Source organism: Hypomesus nipponensis, chromosome 5, assembly GCF_054491055.1.
Source record: "Hypomesus nipponensis isolate SF chromosome 5, ASM5449105v1, whole genome shotgun sequence".
NCBI lineage: Eukaryota > Metazoa > Chordata > Actinopteri > Osmeriformes > Osmeridae > Hypomesus > Hypomesus nipponensis.
Genome location: NC_140365.1, coordinates 10615868 through 10637135, shown reverse-complemented (window position 1 = coordinate 10637135; position 21268 = coordinate 10615868). Strand labels below are relative to the sequence as shown.

The 21268-nt window shown below is 48.6% G+C and overlaps 1 protein-coding gene across 2 annotated transcripts; it reads left to right on the top strand.

Annotated features, from left to right (window-relative positions):
* Positions 1-354: 354 nt before the first annotated feature.
* LOC146288442 (multidrug and toxin extrusion protein 1-like) lies at positions 355-17623 on the top strand. Of its 2 annotated transcripts, none has more exons than XM_084698538.1 (17): positions 355-598; positions 5476-5577; positions 5708-5776; positions 5884-6032; positions 6277-6319; positions 6953-6997; positions 7118-7215; positions 7559-7656; positions 7848-7961; positions 8129-8196; positions 8308-8416; positions 10608-10683; positions 10788-10857; positions 10970-11102; positions 16024-16118; positions 16386-16517; positions 16683-17623. In XM_084698538.1, the coding sequence occupies exons 1-17, from the start codon at positions 383-385 to the stop codon at positions 17076-17078; spliced, it is 2013 nt and encodes a 670-aa protein (XP_084554664.1). In that variant the 5' UTR covers positions 355-382; the 3' UTR covers positions 17079-17623. The 2 variants fall into 2 exon arrangements, with proteins under 2 accessions (XP_084554664.1, XP_084554663.1); XM_084698537.1 differs by lacking the exon at positions 355-598 and adding an exon at positions 4258-4767.
* Positions 17624-21268: the final 3645 nt, after the last annotated feature.

Here is a 21268-nt window from a genome sequence, read left to right as displayed (position 1 = left end):
ACGCACACACACAGAGGAACACTTGTTCAATAAACAACGTAGTGTGCTGAATACAAAAAGAGAGAGACGACTGCTTGGCCTCTCTCAGCACTGGTCAGCCCTCTTCTGTCCCTTAAAGTGACAAATACACAGCCTGCTTGTCCCCCCTACAAACTCCCTCTCTCCTTCTCTTTTCTCCCTCTCCTTTATTCGCCGTGTTGCCAACTCCTTACTCTGGGAGTTTGTAGGCTCTTTAATAATTAATTCACAGGAGGTGTGTTTTCCTTGTTTTCCCTAAGCCTGCCTCTATGAACTGGTTGTCCGATGCTAGGGCATAATCCCTCTTTCTCTCTCTCTCTCCCTCCGTCCCCTCTCCCTCTGTCTTTCTCTCTCTCTCTGCTGAATGGAAAAGTCGGGGATCTCGGAGCCCACGGGCCCGTTGCTGGGTGCTGGGCAAGTTGTCGCGGGGCTGGTCGGCAGGTCGGCCGGAGCTGAAGGAGAGGACGGAGAGGTGGCGGCCGTGAGCTCCAAACTTTTTTGCTGCTCGTGTTTGAGACGCTGGATCCCCCTGGCCTACAGAGAGGAGCTCTACCACATCCTGAGACTCACAGGCCCACTGGTGAGGGGAGCAGGGGAAGGGGGGGAGAGAAGGGGGGGGAGAGATGGAGAGACAGTGAGGGAAAGCTGGAGAGGAAGGAGAGAGGGAGATTATCGGAGAGACAACAGAAGAGAAAGAGACAGAGAGAAATAGCCGAGTCAGAGCCAAATGTAGAGTGATAGAAGGGAACAGCACTGGAGGGAGGGGGGGGGGGGGGTGGAGTCTGTGCAGGGTAAGCAATCAAGGTTATGAGCAAAAGCATGCTATGCTGAATGCTCAGTGTGCACATTCGGTCGACTGTAACGTGCAGTGTTGGGTGTAACGCGTTACTAAGTAACGAGTTACTGTAATTAAATTACTTATCCACTGAAAAAGTAAAGTAAGGGATTACTGTTCATTTTTAGGTAATTTAATTACAGTTACTTGTATGTACTTGTGTCACATACCTACTGCAAATTATTCAAACTGTTTTGTATAAATCAATATTGAATTAAAATCTAAATGTATCGTTTTAGGGTAAAAGTGAACGCTGCCTCTTTAAAATCGATAGCTGTAGTGCAGTTGCACGGGAGATGCGAGTTTTTGCTGCATACGCGCGGGCTCTAGCGGTTTAAATGGGAAGATTTCGGACTCAACGGAAGCAAGTAGCTCTAGCTGTTTAACCAAATGGAAATATTCCAAGTACTTTACCTTTTTGTACGGAGCCCCAGACATGACATCCGAAAAAAAAAATCGTTCCCACGAAATACTAAATCGTTCCCACGAAATACTAATTCGTTCCCACGAAATACTAATTCAAAATACTATTTTGGGGATAACGATGTAGCCTATTGCGGGTAGTGTGGGCACATATACCCAGAGCACTCTAAAGGTGTAGTCATGGACAGTGCTGATTTGATTATATTGTATTTTAGGCTGGTGAATGACCGTGGTAAATTTGGTTTGAAGTTCAATATTCAACAGATATTCTGACGTCCAGTATTGTGTTATTTTAACTGGTGTTAGCCCCGCTACAGCTGGCCGCTTAGAAAAATGCTTTTGGCTGCCTAAACAACGCGTATGTTTAGGGACCATCAACAAATTACACGTTTCAAAAGTCAATAGCTTCTCAACAACATGAAGGAGCGTCAAAATAATGTTAAACTGTTGAAGTTGTATGCATTCATGCTGCACAGCCTTTATTTTTTCATTTTCATCTGAAGTTATTAGAAATTTATTCTTTATTCAAAATAAACCTCCAAACTTCAGTGGCTTTTTGGTCATGTGACCTATAATCCTCAAATTCATTTCAGAGTGTTCACTGACTATGCATACAGGTTGCACAGCCTTTAGGTTTTTCATTTCTATCTCACATTAATTGAAGCATTTCACATTTTTGAACATGTAAAACCACCACCTCAGAGGCTTTTCCCCCATAGGGCTTTTGCCTGCATATAATACAATAAAAACAAGGATTGTTCATTTCACCATGGAACTGATCTTCGGAGTCTTCATTCACATGCTCTATACTTTCATGTGTTTAGCATGCGATATGCTCAGATTGTTTTTTCATGTTTGACGAGATCACCATCCTCCATTGAAGTGAAAAGTACACACGTGTTGGAACACAGGAAGAGCTTCGTCCATACTTGTACTGTTCAACAAAATTGCAAAGCAATAAGTGACATACTCCTTCAGTCCTTTGTCTTGCATCCTTTTCCCAAATCCCTGTGAGACAGCTTTTACAATGTGGGCAGAGCAAAGATGTAAAACTGAACTTATGAAGATCACTGTGGATTTTTGAATTTCAATATGGGCTCTTTCAAGATAGGCAGATATAGTCTATTGTTAAAGGACAGCAGCACATTATCCATCAGAGCCCAGCTGTAGTCTATCTCTACCTGTCGGACTCTGCACGATGTGCAGCTGGAGACCTTTCTGACTGTTTCCATCAACCAATATGTTAATGTTGGTATAGGATGTTCATTGGTGATAAGCTCAGAGATGGGGACAGGTGGCTTATCTTTGCCTATAGCAGTACAAGGGCATAGTACAGAACCATTTTGTTTTTATTTGGGATCTTTGACACAACACCACCAGTAGCGTCAAGATGGAGAGTAACTGGTGTGGGTTGTTTAAGATGCTCTACCATTATATTTATTCCTACATCCATGTATATATGGACTCCAAATGGGTCCTCCTGCAAGTGTTGAATATAACCACCAAAAGAAACATTGCTGCTGCACTGCTTCATAATTTTCTGTGTGAGCATCAGCTCCAGCAGGACATCATTATGGAGTCTCATATTTTTTTGCACTTCAGGGGAAATAATTTTCAACAATTTTTGTAAGACACCTGATGATATTACCACCGTATAGTTCGTCTTTTGGAGTCTTCCTGAGCTGCTGATAGTTGTAGTTGCTCATACCTTTGTGGATCGATCTGGCAATTTTACCTCTTATCGGGAAGCTCGCATACCGACATTTTCTTTCCTTTTTAGCACGAGTGACTTCTCCTGATCTCAGCACTTTGATGGTTATGCTTTTTTGTCGTGATTATGGGCTATTGTTTTCTCCTGAACACATGCACGTTTTTTTATGTCTTAAGTGTGCAAACTGCAGATATATGCAGGTTTAGAGACATTCTTTTACTGTAGTGTGTAGCTTTAGACTGGGACAAAATAGCCCTGGCATTTTTTCTCAGACCGGCCCACCGCAATCGGTCAGACTCTGAGCCAATGCATCTGACACAAGAAACAGCGGGAGAGGGGTGGAGCCTGTTACGAGAAGTGATTGGGATATCCCAGTGTCAGCATATAGAAAGAACCAATGCCGTCCCTGGTTCAGGGGCCGGTCAATGGGCAATTTATCATTCTTTTTATTACGTTTTTATTTTACACTGGCCCAAAAGGTGACTCAGCCAGCCGGTTATTTGCCCGGTATGACAGATTAACAGTCCAGGCATATTTGACTGCACAGTTGGCCTTTGGGTTTTACACCTGACTCCACTTCCTAGGAGTAGAAGAGTTTGGATATGTCACTGTCATTAACACAAATTGTGATTAGATAAGAGAAAGTCTTGAAGTTTGAAATATTCAAAAATTCATCTAAAACAGTGTGAGGTGAAAATGAACAAAATAAAGGCTGGGCAACATGTATGCATAGTCAGTGAACACTGAAATGAATTTGAGGATTATAGGTCACATGACCAAAAAGCTATTGACGTTTGCAGGTTTACTTTGAATAAAGAATACATTTTTAATAACTTGAGATGAAAATGAACAAAATACAGGCTGTGCAGCATGAATGTATACATCTTCAACAGTTAAACATTATTTTGACACTCCTAGTTCATGTTGTTGAGAAGCTATTGACTTTTGAAACGTGTAATTTGTTGACGGTCCCTAAACATACGCGTTGTTTGGGCAGCCAAAATCATTGGCTAAGCGGCCGGTCGTAGCGGTGCTTACACCGGTTAAAATAACACAATACTGGGCGTCAGCATATTTGTTGAATATCGAACTTCAAACCAACTTTACCACGGTCATTCACCAGCCTAAAATACAATACAATCAAATCAGCTCTGTCCATGATTGCACCTAGCGTGCTCTGGGTAATCTATATGTGCCCCACACTGCCCGCAATATAGTTCTACATCGTTATCCCCAAAATAGTATTTCGTGGGAACGAATTAGTATTTCGTGGCCACGAATCAGTATTTCGTGGGAACGATTTAGTATTTCGTGGGAACGAATTAGTATTTCGTGGGAACGATTTACTATTTGGTGGGAACGATTTCTTTTTTTTCTTCGGATGTCATGTCTGGGGCTCCGTAGGCTAGATCGTTATCCCCAAATAGTATTTCGTGGCCACGAATGAGTATTTCGCGGCCACGAATTAGTATTTCGTGGGAACGATTTCTTTTTTTTTCGGATGTCATGTCTGGGGCTCCGTATTTTTGTCACAGGTTAACAAGAACATTATTATCAAGTGCAAGCTATGTCCTGGGGAGAAAAAACGATACGCCGCTGCAGCTAGCACAAGTAACCTACTGAAGCACCTCTCAAGGCAGCATCGACGAACAGTTTTGAGTGATCCATGTTCATCAGAATCAAAATCAGAAAAGTTTTTTAATCGCCATGGAAGTTTGCACAGACTATGAATATATTTTGGCATCGACAGATAACACGCCAATGCAGAAGGTGTTTGAGGGTGAGCTTCAAAAAATTATTGCAAACTAGATTGCAAGAAGAGATGCTACTGCTGCTACTGTAGAATCCTGTGATGTCCTGTTTAACTTAAAGTTAAGCTTTTGTGTTATGCACATATTGTTTGGTAACTAAAGATGAAAGAAGGTTACACATGTTACAAAAATGTTAAGTAGGCTATGATTTAAAAAAGTAAAAGGCTAAACTGTTCCAAGTTTGACTTGTATTTAATTATTGAAAGACTTTCCTTTCTGTTATCTATCCAATCAAGGTTTATAGGGATTGTAAGAAGTAATGCATTACATTACTTATTCAGTAATTACTTTTCAGACAGAGTAATTACAAAAGTAATTTAAATACAATATTGATGAAGTAATTAGTCATTAGTAATACATTACTTTTTTGAAGTAACTTACCCAACACTGGAAACGTGACAGGGCCAGGATAGAGTGGTTAGAGTGGTTTTCACAGCTGTATCTCTGTTATCATTTACATTCCTCCAGTCGAGTTGGTCACAATAGAAGTGGCGGGGGTGAGTCCGAAGGCTGTGTGTTCACGATGAAGACTGTGATTGGTTAAACGGGTTGTCATTTGAGCCTTTGTCTTTGTACCTGTGTTTTGACGTGAGTCTGTCTGTTTGTCTCCCTGTCTGTGTCTGTCTACCCATACGCCTGCCTGCCTGCCTTCCTTCCCTGCCTGTGTGCCCCCATAGCTAGTGTCTCGGATCTTAAACCTCCTCTTGCCATTTGTCATCACCATATTCTGTGGTCACCTCGGCAACGCAGAGCTTGGCGGCTATGCTCTGGCCTCCACGGTACGTACCCTTCTCAATTATGTGCAGTGATGTTCCCGCTCTGAATGGAGATGATCAATCCAGGTCCACTGTTCTTTACTGTTGACTTGAACTGAAAATTTGGGGCTGTTTTGGGGTTGTCTTCTTTCAGATCATCAGTGTTACCACGACAGCGACAAGTCATGGCCTGGCCTTGGCTTTTGACACGTTGTTCTCTCAGGTGTGTGGTCACTCACGTGTGTGCGTCCGTGCAAGTATTTCAACTGTACACGTGGTGTGTGTTGTAGTTGTAGTCAGTAGCTTATATGTGTGTGTGTGTGTTGTTAGACCTTCGGCAGCAAGAACCTGAAGCGCGTGGGGGTAATCCTCCAGAGGGGGGTTCTGATCCTGCTGCTCTTCTGTTTGCCATGCTGGGCTCTGCTCATCAACACAAACAACCTCCTGCTGCTCCTGAAACAGGAAGAGGAGGTGGCCAGGTAGGGTCACTACAGCTCCAACAACAAAAGCAAAAACAACTGCAACAATGACAACAGTAATAACAATAACAGCAACTGCAGTAACAACAACTACAATAAAAACATTGACACAAAAACTAACGGACAGACCACCCACCCACCCACCGCGCCAACCCCCCCCATCAACGAAGCAAACACACACTTACACCTGTGCACACACAAAAACAAGGCTACAGGTGTTTCCCCTCATGTCTCCTTGTCTTAGGGTAGCCCATCTCTATGTGTTGGTGTTCCTACCTGCCATTCCGGTGAGTAAAGACTCCTCCAAATGGTGTCCTCAAAATAAGTGTACCGCTCATCCGAATGGCTTTGTCTGAGTTCCTGACTGTCTGACTTTTCACTCTGACTGTTCTCTTGGGAGTCTGTGTTCTCTCATTCTCTCTGAAGCTTCTGTGTTCTCTGCCTGAGATCTGGGATCTGTTAGAGTTACAGTTATGTATGGGTTTTGTCCTTAGTATCAGTATTCTGTCTGACTTGTGAATGTTCTGCCTGAAACTAGAATATTCAGTCTGGATCTTGACAATTGCGCCTGCATGTTATATCTGAATATAGTCTGAATTCTGTCTACAGCAGTGTTCCACAACTCTGGTCCTGGGAGGCCCGCCTTCCCTGCATGTTTTCGATATTTCCCTTCTCCAACACACTTGATTCAAATGAATCAAGCTCAGCTGAAGTATGATAATGACCCATTCATTTGAATCAGTTGTGTCGGAAAAGGGAAACATCTAAAACATGCAGACGAGGGAGTCCCCCAAGAATCTGACTGTTTTTTCTTTCTGTATAGAGGACACCTTAGGGTTCACAGTCAGTGAATCCTGCCTTGCCCTCCAGTCCAGACTAATGTGCTCACAAACCCCCTCCACTGTCTCTCTGTGTCCCAGGCTATGTTGCTCCACCAGCTCCAGTCATCCTACCTCCAGAGCCAGGTGTCTATTCGCACATAACCTGCCTGTGTGTGGCATGTTCTGTCACGTGAAACGGATGGGTGGTTCTCGGTGGCTCTGAGAAGGTGCCTGATGTTTGCTGTGTGTCTGGTCGTGTTCCAGGGGATCATCTTGCCCCAGATGTACACGGCGGCCATAGCCAACGTCATCAACGTGGGCGTCAACTACGTCTTGATATTCAACCTGGAGATGGGAGTCCTGTAGGTGTGCTCTCCTGCTCCTATTTCATCTGTCCATACTGCAACTGTCATACCACAATACTGAAACTGTAGTAACATAGTACTGTAATTGCAATACCATAGTAGTACCATCTTACTGTAACCGTAGAACCGTCTTACTGTAACTGTAACGTAGTGTATCTGTAGTACCATAGTCCTCTTTCTGTAGTACCATAGTACTGGGAATATTGACAATGAATGGTTTAACAGGGAAAAAAACATGTATTTACAATTCACAAATGTAGAATAATACTATTACGTAAAATAAGAGAGAACCTGGGAATATGGCATTGTTACAGTGTACTCACACTTAACTTTTTTGTAGGGGCTCAGCCATAGCCAATAGCTTGTCTCGGATCTACCCCTGTCTTCTATTGTATGCCTACATCTGCTGGAGAGGGCTGCACAGGAAAACATGGGGAGGTGAGACGCACACACACGGACACCCACACACGCCATTCCAACCAAACACCCTTTCAATCTACCCATACAGTATACTGGTGAAATAGAACTTTGTCTCCCTCTACAGATGAGTTGTGAGTATGGTGATGCTTTGAAATCAAAGGATGCCACTTTTTACCTGTGTGTGTGTTTAACGCTGGGTGTCCCCGTAGGCTGGTCCACTGACTGTCTGCAGGAATGGGGCTCCTACATGCAGCTGGCTATTCCCAGCACACTTATGGTCTGCTTTGAATGGTGGGTCTGGGAGATTGGAAGTTTCCTTGCCGGTTAGTATCTGGGTGTGTCTGCAAGCAATTACTTGTTTGTTTTTCACCATACCCCTTGACACAATGAACCTTCACCACGCCTGGCTTTTCTTTCCTGCTCTTTGTCTCCATCACCTTCCACCTCGCTCCTCCCGCCCCCCGTCCCCATCTCCTGTTTCCCTCTGCAGGGTTATTAGGGGAGGTGGATCTTGCTGCCCAGTACGTCTTCATGGAGTTGACAGATCTCACCTACATGGTGAGATAATGACCTGCCTCTATTTTTCCCTATCTTGCTGCCCACCCCCTTTTTCTCCCACACAGTACCTGCTGTGGCTCAGCGCTAACAGAGGTATTTTGTTCCCAACAGTTCCCTTTGGGCGTCCACGCCGCCACCTGCGTGCGAGTGGGAAACGCCCTGGGTGCGGGGGACACGTCCAGGGCCATCATCACGTGCAAGGTGGCATTGGCTCTGTCAGGTCAGATGCTAACACATGCCAATGCATATGAACACACTACACACATACTACATACAAGTAGACACATGATGCACACACATACACCCCCATGCAAACAAGTACACATACTGTGACATCCCCGGAGAGTCTTAAGCACATGAAGAATGTGTAGGACTATGGAGAGCAACTCAAGCCGCCTCACGGCCAGATCATGGACGATGTATTCAGATGCTCCATTTACTTGCTTTCTCGCAAGAGCAGCACAGCTGGAGCTGGTCAGATAATATGCACAGTGATCTACAAAAACCAAGCCAACAAGGCTCAAAGAGGCGAACGATGTGAATCAACAAGTTGGTGAGAGTACATGTAATCATTAACGTAACCCATTCTGCTTTATGCTCTACAAACATAAACAAGCAACTGTTCCACTTACAGCATGGCTCACCAAAGAGCAGCTTCAAAGGAAGACTTCAGCCACAAGACTATCTGTGGTAGTCACAATGGGCAAAGAATGTGGGCTCTATGAAACCACTACCTGACACGCAAACTATGTTGCTCCCGGCTCAGGCCCAACAGGCCCATGGAGTGGTGGCGGGCTGACGACCCAACTTTCCTGACCTGACTTGAGAACTGTGCCCGCAATGCTTCTGACGAAGACAAACCCCGAGCAAGGCCATGTCCTTGCAGCCTTCCTGACTGGGGGAGCACAGCAAGCTTGGAAAGAACAGCTGAGGCAGCCACGAAAACTGCCATCCTCACCCAGTGTGGACACAGCCTGCCAGTTCAAGGGCAACGGTTACACGCCTGGGAGTTCGACTCTCGCGGACCAGTCCGAATCACTCAGCTTGTCTGCCTGACTTGGAGCTGGCAGATGTCGGAAGAGGGACCAACAGCCCTCGACTACATTGTTTAGGACTGAAGCATCCATTTAGCCTCCTCCAAGCGCTAGGCTACCCAGAATCACACCACCTCTGTTGACGGGCTAATCAGGATTCATAAAGAGAGTGATTAAAGAGATGATGGCTAAATCTGTACCCAGCTTATGTCGTCAGGAGGGACACAAAGATTCCAGGCTTCCAGGGCTGCGTCACTGCCGCATCACCTCTGTCGACCCCAAACCCCAAGCCACCTGAGGATTGGAGGTGTTGCAATTGCGAACAAAAGAGTCCTCTCGCCAGACGGTGCCCCCCGTCCCGGACGTCCATATGCTCCCCGCCAGAAAAGGGGAAGGTTGACCTTCAGGACACCTGCTCACCACTTTCTGGGCTCATAAAGCTCCTTCCAACCTTCATCTGGTCATCCAAGTGGGTCGCCATGGCACCAATGCCCTCATGGATTATGGGTGCGTCATCACCTTCGTCCTCCCTGAACTGGCTTTGGGAGACAGACGCCCCAGAATTACAGTATCCTGCATCCATAGGGACACAAAGACATACCCAACCAAGCAAATCAAGGTATCCACCCCCCCAGGGTCGCTTCTCAATTCATTCAGGCCTGGTACTGCATCGGCACCACTGCTCATTGGAGTAGACTTCAAATCTGTCAAACGGGTACTGGCTGGTTTCAACACCAGATGGATTGTACCGGTACCCATGTCCCAGACACCCATAGGTACAAGCTTGGGATAGAGGACACCCCTTACCCTGGGTATAAGATTTGCCAAGGATCATATTCTTTAACTTTCAGGTGAAACATGGCAGGGAACTTGCCAATGTGCATGCACTGTCCAGATGGGACACCTGCTGCGGCGTCATATTGGGAGATCTTGGTTTTCTTCTTGGTATGGAGAAGTGAGACATCCCCAGAGAGTCTAAGCACATAGAGAACAAGTAAACTCTAGTAGAACAACTCTTTTCTACAAGACACTACGGAAAGCAACACAATCCACCTCACGGGCATGTAATGGACGGTATACTCAGTTGCTTTCCCGACGAGCAGCACAATTGGAGCTGGGTTCACCGAAGAGAAGCTTCAAAGAAAGAAGACTTCAATCCTTCTTCACCTTTGTCAATTAAAGTGATGGAAAGAGATTAAAACTACTTTCCGCCAACAATTCTCCAAAAGTGTGTGCATCTCAACTCCTTGACTCTTCGGGGTTGTCACAATACATCAAACACACACGCCGTATACAAGTAGATACACATGAGACAAACACATTCATGCAGCATTTAATCAGGTACACATACACTAACATAGTAGCATTCTACTGCAGGTTTGCTGGCCCTGTTCCAGGGGGTGGGGATCTTTGGCTCCAAGTCAGTGCTGGGCTGCATCTTTACCTCCGATCAGTGAGTAATACCATAACTGTGATAAACCAGCGTGTAGTTCTGAATCTCGCAGCTAACAAAAAAACACCTCTTAATTTGTTGTCTTCTTGCTGTGTGCTCTGCAGGAACATTGTGGAGTTAGTGTCCAAAAACCTCACCGTCTACGCGTTCACACAGTTTTTTGATGCTATCGTGGTGAGCTGCCTTGAGAGGAAACATTTGAGCTGGGACCTTGTTTTGACTGGCAGGATAGTCTGTATCTGAGACTGAAAAGGCAACTCGGCGTCTTACTTGGTGTGTATGTCAGTGTGTGTGCACAGGGATCCTGGTGGGGGCTGGGAAACAGAAGATAGCTGCCTTAACGAACCTGGTGACATACTACTGTATAGGCCTACCTGTGGGGATCGCCCTGATGTTTGCCGCCAAGCTCAGGATTATCGGTGAGGATCCCCTGTGCCAACCCTCCATATTCTCTCTTCTTTCTCCCCGGTCTCTCTTTCTTGGGTTTGAGTAGAATGGAGTGGGTATTTCTCACTCTCCCTCTCCTTGTCAGGCCGGGGTTTTCAGACACACATGCAGATAGCGGATCAGGTGCAACAAAAATGATTTATTCAAAGGTTAACAAAGGGGTATTCCACGGGAGGATGGTTCAGTCCAACAAAAATTAATCCATAAACAAAGGTATAATCCAAAACAAAATAGGTATCCCCTTCTGGGTAGAGTCACACAACTTAAGACATGAACGGAAGGCGTACTTACAACAAACAAACTACATGACAGAGTGAAGAGGGAAGGACACCCAGAGCTTAAATAGGGATTGTTGATCACCACAGGTGTGGAGCCCAGTGTAGAAGAAGTTTGGTGCTAGGTGCTCTAGGGTGAGTGTCGCCCTCTAGAGGGCTGGCGCCCGTGCACGGATGTGACAGAACCCCCCTTCCGAGGTGCGACTCCAGACGGCCCAGGGGAAGGGGCCCGAAACCGTTGGGTGAGGGACTTGTCCACAATGTCCTTGGCGGGGACCCAGCTGCGCTCCTCCGGACCATACCCCTTCCAGTCCACCAAGTACTGCGTGGCCCTCCCGATCTTGCGAACATCCATAATCCAGTGAACGGTGTAGGTGAGACCCCCGGCAATGAATTTAGGAGGGGGCGGGGCTGGGAGCGCAGGACACAGAGGGGATGAGGTGGCCGGGCGCAGTACGGACCGGTGGAGGACGGGGTGAACCCGCATAGAGCGTGGTAGCTCCAGATGGAAGGCCGTCCTGGATATCCTCCGGAGGATCCGGAATGGTCCAATGTACCGGGGTGCCAATTTCCGGGTCTCCCCCTTCAGGGCCAGGCCCTTTGTGGACAGCCAGACTCGCTGGCCAGTCGTCAGGGTCGAACCCGGTCGTCGTCGCCGGTCTGCCTGTTGCCTGTTCTGTCTCTGAGACTGGAGCAGGGCCCGACGAGCCTGCTGCCAGCAGTGGCAGAGGCGAGCCACCGAGCTGTGAGCCGCGGGCACATCCCCATCCACAGGGGCGGAGGGGAACAAGTGAGGGGGATATCCCCACATGATTTCGAAGGGGGAGGCGGCTGTGGCCACACTCCACTGTTGGTTGTGGGCAACCTCAGCCCACAGGAGGTTCTGACTCCACTTGTTGGGGTCTTTGGAGGTGTAGCACCGGAGGTAGATTTCGAGTGCCTGATTGACACGCTCAGTCTGCCCGTTGGACTGGGGGTGGTAGCCCGAGGTCAGGCTGACCGAAGCCCCCAAGTTGCCCCAGAAGGCCTTCCAGAATCGTGCCACGAACTGGGGACCTCGGTCACTGACGAGATCTGCGTCGGACCCCTGGATGGCCGGCCAATCGGGAGGCGTGTGTCCACTCCAAGGCCTTCGTGCGACAGGATGGAGGCACAAACAGAAGGCCCTGAGGAGTCCCGGAGGGAGCCGGTGATGGTCCTTGGGCCCGTCAAATCTCCTCCTCCAGATGTCAGCGTACGGCAGCCACAACCTTAGAGGAAGGAATGATGGGTTCAGACGTTGCTGGCTTGGCCCCAGTCGTGTGGAGGCGTGAAAGGACATCCGCCTTACCGTTCTTGGAACCTGGGCGGTAGGTGACCACAAAGTCGAAACGACTGAAGAAAAGGGCCCAGCAGGCCTGCCTGGGGTTCAGTCGTTTGGACCCCCGATGTACTCCAGCTTCCTATGATCGGTGTATATGGCTGCGCCCTCGAGCAAGTGACGCCATTCCTCCAGCGCTAGTTTTATGACTAGCAGTTCCCTGTTACCCACGTCGTAGTTTCTCTCTGCCGAGGAGAGAGCTCGGGAGAAGAAGGCACATGGGTGGAGCTTGCCGTCCTCTGCTGCACGCTGCGACAGCACACCCCCTACCCCCGAGTCCGAAGCATCTACGTCCACCACAAAAGGCAGGGCTGGGTCTGGGAGAGTGAGGATCGGTGCTGTGCAGAACTTTTGCTTGAGGTCCCCGAAGGCCTTCTGAGCAGCCTCCGTCCACAACAACTGGCGGGGCCCTCCCCGAAGCAGAGTGATGATAGGGGACGCCTGGGCACTATAATTCCGTATGAACCGCCGATAGAAATTGGCAAATCCCAGGAACCCCTGGACCTGCTTGATAGTGGTGGGTATCGGCCAATCCATCATGGCCTTTACTTTTTCAGAGTCCATAGAGAGCCCATGGGGGCCGACTACAAACCCTAAGAAGGTGGTCGAAGCCGAGTGGAATGTGCACTTTTCCGCCTTGCAGAATAGCTTATTCTGTAGAAGCGCCTTCAGGACGGCCTGGACGTGACCGACATGTTCCTGGAGTTACTTGGAGAAGATGAGTATGTCATCCAAGTAGACAAACACGCACACCTCCAAGAATTTGTGCAGCACGTCGTTGATGAGGTTCTGGAAAACCGCAGGGCTGTTTGACAACCCAAACGGCATCACTAGGTATTCATAGTGTCCGCTGGGTGTGATAAAGGCGGTCTTCCACTCATCTCCGGCCCGCATGCGAACCAGGTGATATGCGTTCCTGAGGTCGAGTTTAGTAAAGACAGTGGCCCCCTGTAGGCGCTCGAAGGCGGAAGACATGAGGGGCAAAGGATACTTGTTTTTCCGGGTGATGTTGTTAAGTCCCCGGTAATCGATGCACGGCCTCAGTCCGCCGTCCTTTTTCCCAACAAAGAAGAAAGATGCTGCAGCCGGAGACATAGATGGGCGAAGTAGCCCAAGGCGCAGCGGATCTTCAATGTAGTCCTTCATTGCCTGGCTCTCCGTGACAGAAAGGGAGTAGAGACGCCCCCTAGGAGGAGAGGTACTAGGCAAGAGGTCGATGGCGCAGTCGTACGGCCGATGAGGAGGGAGCGTGGCGGCCTTCTCCTTGCTGAAGACCTCCTCAAGATCGTGGTAGCAGGCCGGGATCGTGCTCAGGTCTGTTCTGTCTGGAGGGGAACACGGTGGTGGGAAACGTGGATCTGGAGTGTTCCTCCGCAGTGGTGACGCGGGGCTGGGAGGTGACCCGCAGTGGCGCAAGCGGGGCCCCAGTGGAGTAGCGAGCCAACAGCCCACGCAAACTGAGGTTCGTGGATGGCGAGCCAGGGGTAACCCAGCACCACAGGGTCCTGCGGGATGGTGGTGAGCCAGAAACGGATGGACTCTTGGTGGTCGTGATGAGAGGACATGATAAGAGGGACCATCATCCACTCCAGCGAAGGTGACGGTCCAGAGCCCAAAGGGCGACCATCCAATGCCTGGACCGCCTGAGGAATGGCCACCGGGGTGGTTGGAATCCCCAGTTGTTTCGCCAGGGTGATGTCCATCAGGTTGACTGCCGCGCCGGAGTCCACCAGAGCAGTGAGGGAGACACTGGGATTTCTCTTGCCGATGTGACGGAGGCATATGGGGATGGAGAGACGGTTGGCGGGTCCAGGGGTCTTAGCGCTACCACTTATCAGAGGCCCTGGGTCCCCTGACGAGTGCTGCCTTTCCCCGGTAGGTCTGGGCAGTGTTGTACCTGGTGCCCAGATGACCCACAGTACATGCACAGGCCTCCTTGGAGACGGCGGCTGCGTTCTTCGCAACTCAGCCTGAGGCGGCCAAGTTCCATGGGTTCTTCCGGTAACCGGGTCGGTGCTGGAGTGGGGATGGGTGTGGCTGGCCTCGGCTGGAAGGTTGTCATGGGTGCCCGGGCCTCACAGCGGTCACGGCGACGTTCCTGAATGCGAGCATTGAGGTGGATTGCTAAATTGATCAACTCATCAAGCGATTGTCCCCAGTCACGGTGGACCATCTCGTCCTTCACAGCCTCCTGTAGCCCACGGTAAAAGGCTGAACGCAGGGCTTGGTCCCCCCAGCCACTCCGTATTGCCACGGTGCAGAACTCTATGGCGTACTGGGCTACGGATTGGGTCCCCTGGTTGATGGCAAGGACTCGTTGGGCTGCCTGGTTCTCGGTGCGCTATGTGTCGAACATCAGCCCAAGGCGACGCAGGAACAGCTGACTGTTATTTCCCTCGGGCAGCTGGCAATCCATGACAGCGGTTGCCCACTCCAGGGCTGGTCCCGAGAGTCGGGAGATAATGTAGCCCACCTTCTCTGGCTCGGTGGGGAAGAGACGTTCTTGGTGGAGAAAGATCTGGGAGCACTGAAGCATAAAGCCCGGCAGGCTTTAGGTTCCCCCGAGAATAGTTGGGGGGCGGATAGAGGTATGGTAATTGTGGGAGAGATGGGAGGCAGAGCAGGGGCAGCGTGGGGGCTGGGCCCAGCCCCACTAGGACCTGAGGTTGGCGGATCAGGAGGAGGTCGTGCACACAGCCCCTGTAACGTGGTGTTCAGTTGCTGCATTGCCAGCTCCAAATGACTCAGTTGCGGTGCATAGGCGTTGACGATAGCGCCCAGCTGAGTTATAGCGTCCCTGACCTCCTGCAGCTCTGCTGTGCCTTGGTTTGACTCTGTCATGCTGTCAGGCCGGGGTTTTCAGGCACACATGCAGATAGCGGATCATTTGAAACAAAAATGATTTATTCAAAGGTTAACAAAGGGATACTCCACGGGAGGATGGTTCAGTCCAACAAAAAGTAATCCATAAACAAAGGTATAATCCTAAACAAAATAGGTATCCCCTTCTGGGTAGAGTCACACAACTTAAAACATGAACGGAAGGCGTACTTACAACAAACAAACTACATGACAGAGTGAAGAGGGAAGGACACCCAGAGCTTAAATAGGGATTGTTGATCACCACAGGTGTGGAACCCAGTGTAGAAGAAGTTTGGTGCTAGGTGCTCTAGGGTGAGTGTTGCCCTCTAGAGGGCTGGCGCCCGTGCGCGGATGTGACACTCCTTCTCTGTCTCCATGTTTCTTTCCCCCTCTCAGGGTTTTGGGCAGGACTGTCCGTCTGCATCGTGATCCAGATGACGTTTTTCATCATCCTCATCTTCAAACTCAACTGGAAAAAGGTCACAGAGGAGGTACAGTACAGAGTGGATAGTGAAGATGCTCACTGCCAGGTGCACGCAACCCTGTCACACTCTCACCTAGTCATACAAGAATGTTTAACCGTGCAGAAATCAACTATTAATCGTGACAGTACTCCCGAACAAGACAGTACACTTTGGGTAAAACGCATGACTGATCTGAACTCCAACACAGTCATAGTGCGTTGGGTGGCGTAGAGCGGGGGTTGTGGTACTTAAGACAGCCCTGATGTAATCATAAGTCACATGATGTCTCTGCAGGCCCAAGTGCGAGCTGGAAAGGGTAGGCCTGTCACAATTGTGCCGTCAAAGGCTCCTATTGGACATCCTGTGATTGACACATTGATTCCAGAGGGGTCCGAATATCCACGGTCCACTCTCAACTCTGACATGGTAAATGTATTCTTTGAGAGTTGTGTGAGAGTGAGAATGTGTTTGTGTGTGTGTATTTTACAATTACATGTTTATTTTTGATAGAGGTGGACAAAACCGTGGTGGTGTTCATACCACACTGAAGGCCATTTCTTGCTTGATTGTTGTTTGTGTCTCTCCTTGCAGATCCAGTCAGATAATGAGGTTCTCAAACAAGCTGGGCACACCCCAGTCAGCACCCAGGAACAGGGTACAGGGGAGAAGCAGGGGCTGAGGGCCGGAGGCATCAGCAAAGGGCCAGGGGTATGCACTGGCGAGGCTGAGGGAGGGGGCAAGGCCCCTGAAAGCCAGACTGAAACGGAGCTGTCCATGTCTCAGCTGGTACTGCGGAGAGGCTTCACCCTGCTGGTGTTGCTAGTTATCCTGGCCACAGGGGTCACTGTCCACCTGGCTTGCCCCCCTCCCGAGCCTTCCATGCAGAGCAGGAGTAACCTGACCTTACTGGACTGGGCCAACTACTCCTCCTCCACCCCGACACCAGCACCCTGGCTCGACCTGACCTTGCCCCACCTAACCCTCTGAGGTGCCGCACTGCAACCGGGGAGTGGGGTAGGTGGAGACAAGACTGGTGGAGGAACAGGTGGAGGAACAACAAGTTTTGGAAGACTGTAGAGTTGCCTTCTTATTTAAACTCCCATATTACTCATTCGTGATTGGTTACTCACTGTTGCATTACATTTTCCCTGCTGCTGTCTTGAGGCGGGGGCGGGAGTACAGTATCAGTCTGGTTCACTCCTCCGAACATTCTTGTTTCTTTCTCCTCCATCGTGATTCTTTATCACAAACTAAGTTCAGCTTGAAACAAAACATTGAACTAATGAACTGTAAATGTCTCATCCAAGAATTTGTTTTGTATTTTACAAGCTCGACATGTCAAATGTGAATTTGTACTTTGTAATACTGAGAGCACAGCTGTAGGTATAGCACTACTTTTAGGTGTACACACAAAAAGGCGATAGCTGGTTTAGTCCACCCTCAAATGTGAAAAAATTGATTTTCTTAAACTGACCTAGATTATAAAGTCCGATGGTACAGTATGCATCAATAAATCATTTGTTATATATTCATTTTGAGTGTTTGTTTTCATGTTCAGTAGGCAAGGTTTATAAAGTAAGAACGCATATGTACTGAATTCAACAATTGTGTTTATTAAATGAATACATTTCTCACATCATAGAACCAGCTCCACGTCTACATGCGTTTCACATTCGTCCCTCTCTAAAGTGGCTTTAGTGTGTAGGAAACCAGGGATAATAGAGTGCTTCATTTTTTGTACTGGTCCACAGCCAGACAAATTCAGTGGAAGGATATTTCCCTTCTCAGTCATTTTAATTGACAGCAATAAGAAAAAAGCTATGACACCTTCTTAGCTGTGACATCTCATCAGGCTAAAATAGTGGCTCATCAGGCTAAAATGACTCGGCAATGCCAGAATTTGTGGTGATTCATTTACAATATGATTCTTATTGTTAATACTGTTGCTTGTCATCCCCTATTGTCTACCCCCTGTGTTCCTTTGTTTTTTTGCGAAGTCTGGCTCTGGCTCTTTTCTTAGTTCAGTCTGAGGGTTTGTACGCTATAGTCTAGTCCGTCTGTGTTTTTCGACCAAATGCCTGATCCTCCTGACTGTTTTTGGTTAACCTTCACAGCCCTGTAATCAGTGGCAAAACAAGAGTTGTATAACTGGGGTGGCCAAGGGGTGACCAAAGCTACTTCAGGGGGTCCAGAGTCTTGGGTCACTGTTTTCATTAATATATACAGTATAATCTGGGTCTATAAGTACTGGAACATCCTAAATATTTTTAGGTAAAAAAGCTCAAGCACTAGGGACTTATAATAGCATTTCTGTGTTACAGAAATAACACAGTGCATAGTTAATTTACAAATGGACACATCCAAAAAAACACAGCAATTTGACTTGACAGGTAGCAGAAATCAAGCAAAAATATAAATAACTTGGTGCCCGACCAAGCCAATAAAGCCAAGTCACTCATTTAGTGGCAGAATCCATTGTTATGTCTACAAAATTATTTGAGATATACTATGAGTTTAACTAACTTGCAAATCCTGAGGATAGCCTACTGTAGCAGACCTTTCTAGGCTTGATTCTGAACGCATTTGTGAAATAAGTGAGGGCTGTTCGATTAGCGATATCAAGAAGAGCAGTGGTAAAATATAAGTTATGAAAAGAGACCGCGTCCGTGTCTTTTTATCCACAGGATCATATACAATTAGATCTAAAACAAACTTACAAAGAGCTTGGTTACACTACCAAAGTTGAATTAGTAATGTTGTTAGCGATGCTAGCGTTGTTTTGCTAGAGATAGCTAGCCTATAACATTTCACTGGGTCTTGCAGCTGTTCGATTAACTGAAATTATTATGAAATGTTATGTACTACTAGCCATTTGCCTACTTTAGCAAGTCACTGTATTTCCAAGCCCTGACAGTGTAACTGAGACAACACAGTAGCCTAAATAATTCCTCTTTCAAGTAATAAGCCCCCGTTCAAGTGTTGAGTATTAAATTAGCTGCACGGTCTGATCTTGAGACAAAGCCACTTTTTTGTTCTAAAACCGGATTACAAACTGCTTCGAAATATAAGCCGCACAAGAAAACGGAGTACAATTACTGACTGTCTCAGTTTGTCTGTTATTTGAGTCGAAGTTCTAACATTAACTTACACAGCTACTGTAGGCTAGCTAATCAACATAACCTACGTAAAAAATGTTCAGGAAACCTAAACCCAATGCAAACTTAAAAACGTACTTCAAATATTATGCCTTTTTCAATCGCAAAGAGAGCTTGTGGAGCTGTGGAAATATTCTCTATTCTGCTGTCTGTTATTATTCTTCTGTATCTTGCAACAAACGTCTCTCTTCGATTTGAATAATGCACCGCAAAGCAGCAAAATAAATGCTTCTTTCAACAAGAGTTCAAATGAGATGTCAATCAGCATCAAATTTCCAGTAGAAATAACATTTGGGGGTGGCACCCGGGGTGGCCAATCAGATGTCAGGGGTGTCCAGTGCCACCCCAGACACCCCTCTGGCTCCGCTACTGCCTGTAATTACAACCATTGTCTGTAAACCTTGACTGCGCTTTTGGATTATCCATGTTGCCCTGTCTGCTTGGTTACTGATCTTTATTTGGACCTTGACTGCACTGTGATCAAATAAACCATCTTGGGGTCTGATCTTGTTACACCACTGGTGTTGGTTCCGTCCTGAAAGATAAATCCCTGAGGCCTGTTCCATAAAAAGAGTTTAAATAAGCCAATCTTATGTCATTGTCATCACCCCTCCTTGAGTCACCACCTTACCGCGGTGGAGGGGTTTGCGTGTCCTAGTGATCCTGGAAGCTATGTTGTCGGGGGCTTTATGCCCCTGGTAGGGTCTCCCAAGGCAAATAGGTTCCAGGTGAAAGACCAGACAAAGCGTGGCTCAAAAAACCAACCATGAAGAAACACAACAATGGTTCTCAGTTGCCCCTGCCCGGAAGCGGGTCACCGGGGCCCCCCCCTGGAGCCAGGCCCGGGGGTGGGGCTCGATGGCGAGCACCTGGTGGCCGGGCCTTTTCCCATGGGGCCCGGTCGGGCACAGCCCGAAGAGACAACGTGGGACCCTCTTCCAGTGGGCTCACCATCCGCAGGAGGGGTCATGGGGGTCGGGTGCAGTGTGAGACGGGCGGCGGCCGAAGGCGGGGGCCTTGGCGGTCCGATCCTCGGCTGCAGAAGCTAGCTTTAGGGACGTGGAACGTCACCTCGCTGGCGGGAAAGGAGCCTGAGCTGGTGCGCGAGGTAGAGAGTTTCCGGCTAGATATAGTCGGCCTCGCCTCGACGCACGGCACGGGCTCCGGAACCAGTCTCCTTGAGAGGGGCTGGACTCTCTTCCACTCTGGAGTTGCCCTTGGTGAGAGGCGTCGAGCTGGGGTGGGAATACTTGTTTCCCCTCGGTTTGGTGTCTGTACATTGGGGTTCACCCCGGTGGATGAGAGGGTAGCCTCCCTCCGCCTTCGGGTGGGGGGACGGGTCCTCACTGTCGTTTGTGCTTATGCACCAAACGGCAGCTCAGAGTACCCACCCTTTTTGGAGTCTCTGGAGGGGGTGCTGGAAAGCGCTCCTCCCGGGGATTCCCTCGTCCTCCTGGGGGACTTCAATGCTCATGTGGGCAATGACAGTGAGACCTGGAGGGGCGTGATTGGGAGGAACGGCCCCCCCGATCTGAACCCGAGTGGTGTTCTGTTGTTGGACTTCTGTGCTAAACACGGCTTGTCCATAACGAACACTATGTTCAAGCATAAGGGTGTCCATATGTGCACCTGGCACCAGGACACCCGAGGTCTCAGTTCGATGATCGACTTCGTAGTCGTGTCGTCGGACTTGAGGCCGCATGTCTTGGACACTCGGGTGAGGAGAGGGGCGAAGCTGTCAAATGATCACCACCTGGTGGTGAGTTGGCTCCGATGGTGGGGGAGGACGCCGGTCAGGCCTGGCAGGCCCAAACGTAATGTGAGGGTCTGCTGGGAACGGCTGGCGGAACCCTCTGTCAGAAGGAGCTTCAACTCCCACCTCCGGGAGAGCTTCGATCATGTCTCGGGGGGGGCCGGGGACATTGAGTCCGAATGGGCCATGTTCCGGGCCTCCATTGTTGAAGCGGCTGACCGGAGCTGCGGCCGCAAGGCGGTCGGTGCATGTCGCGGCGTTAACCCTCG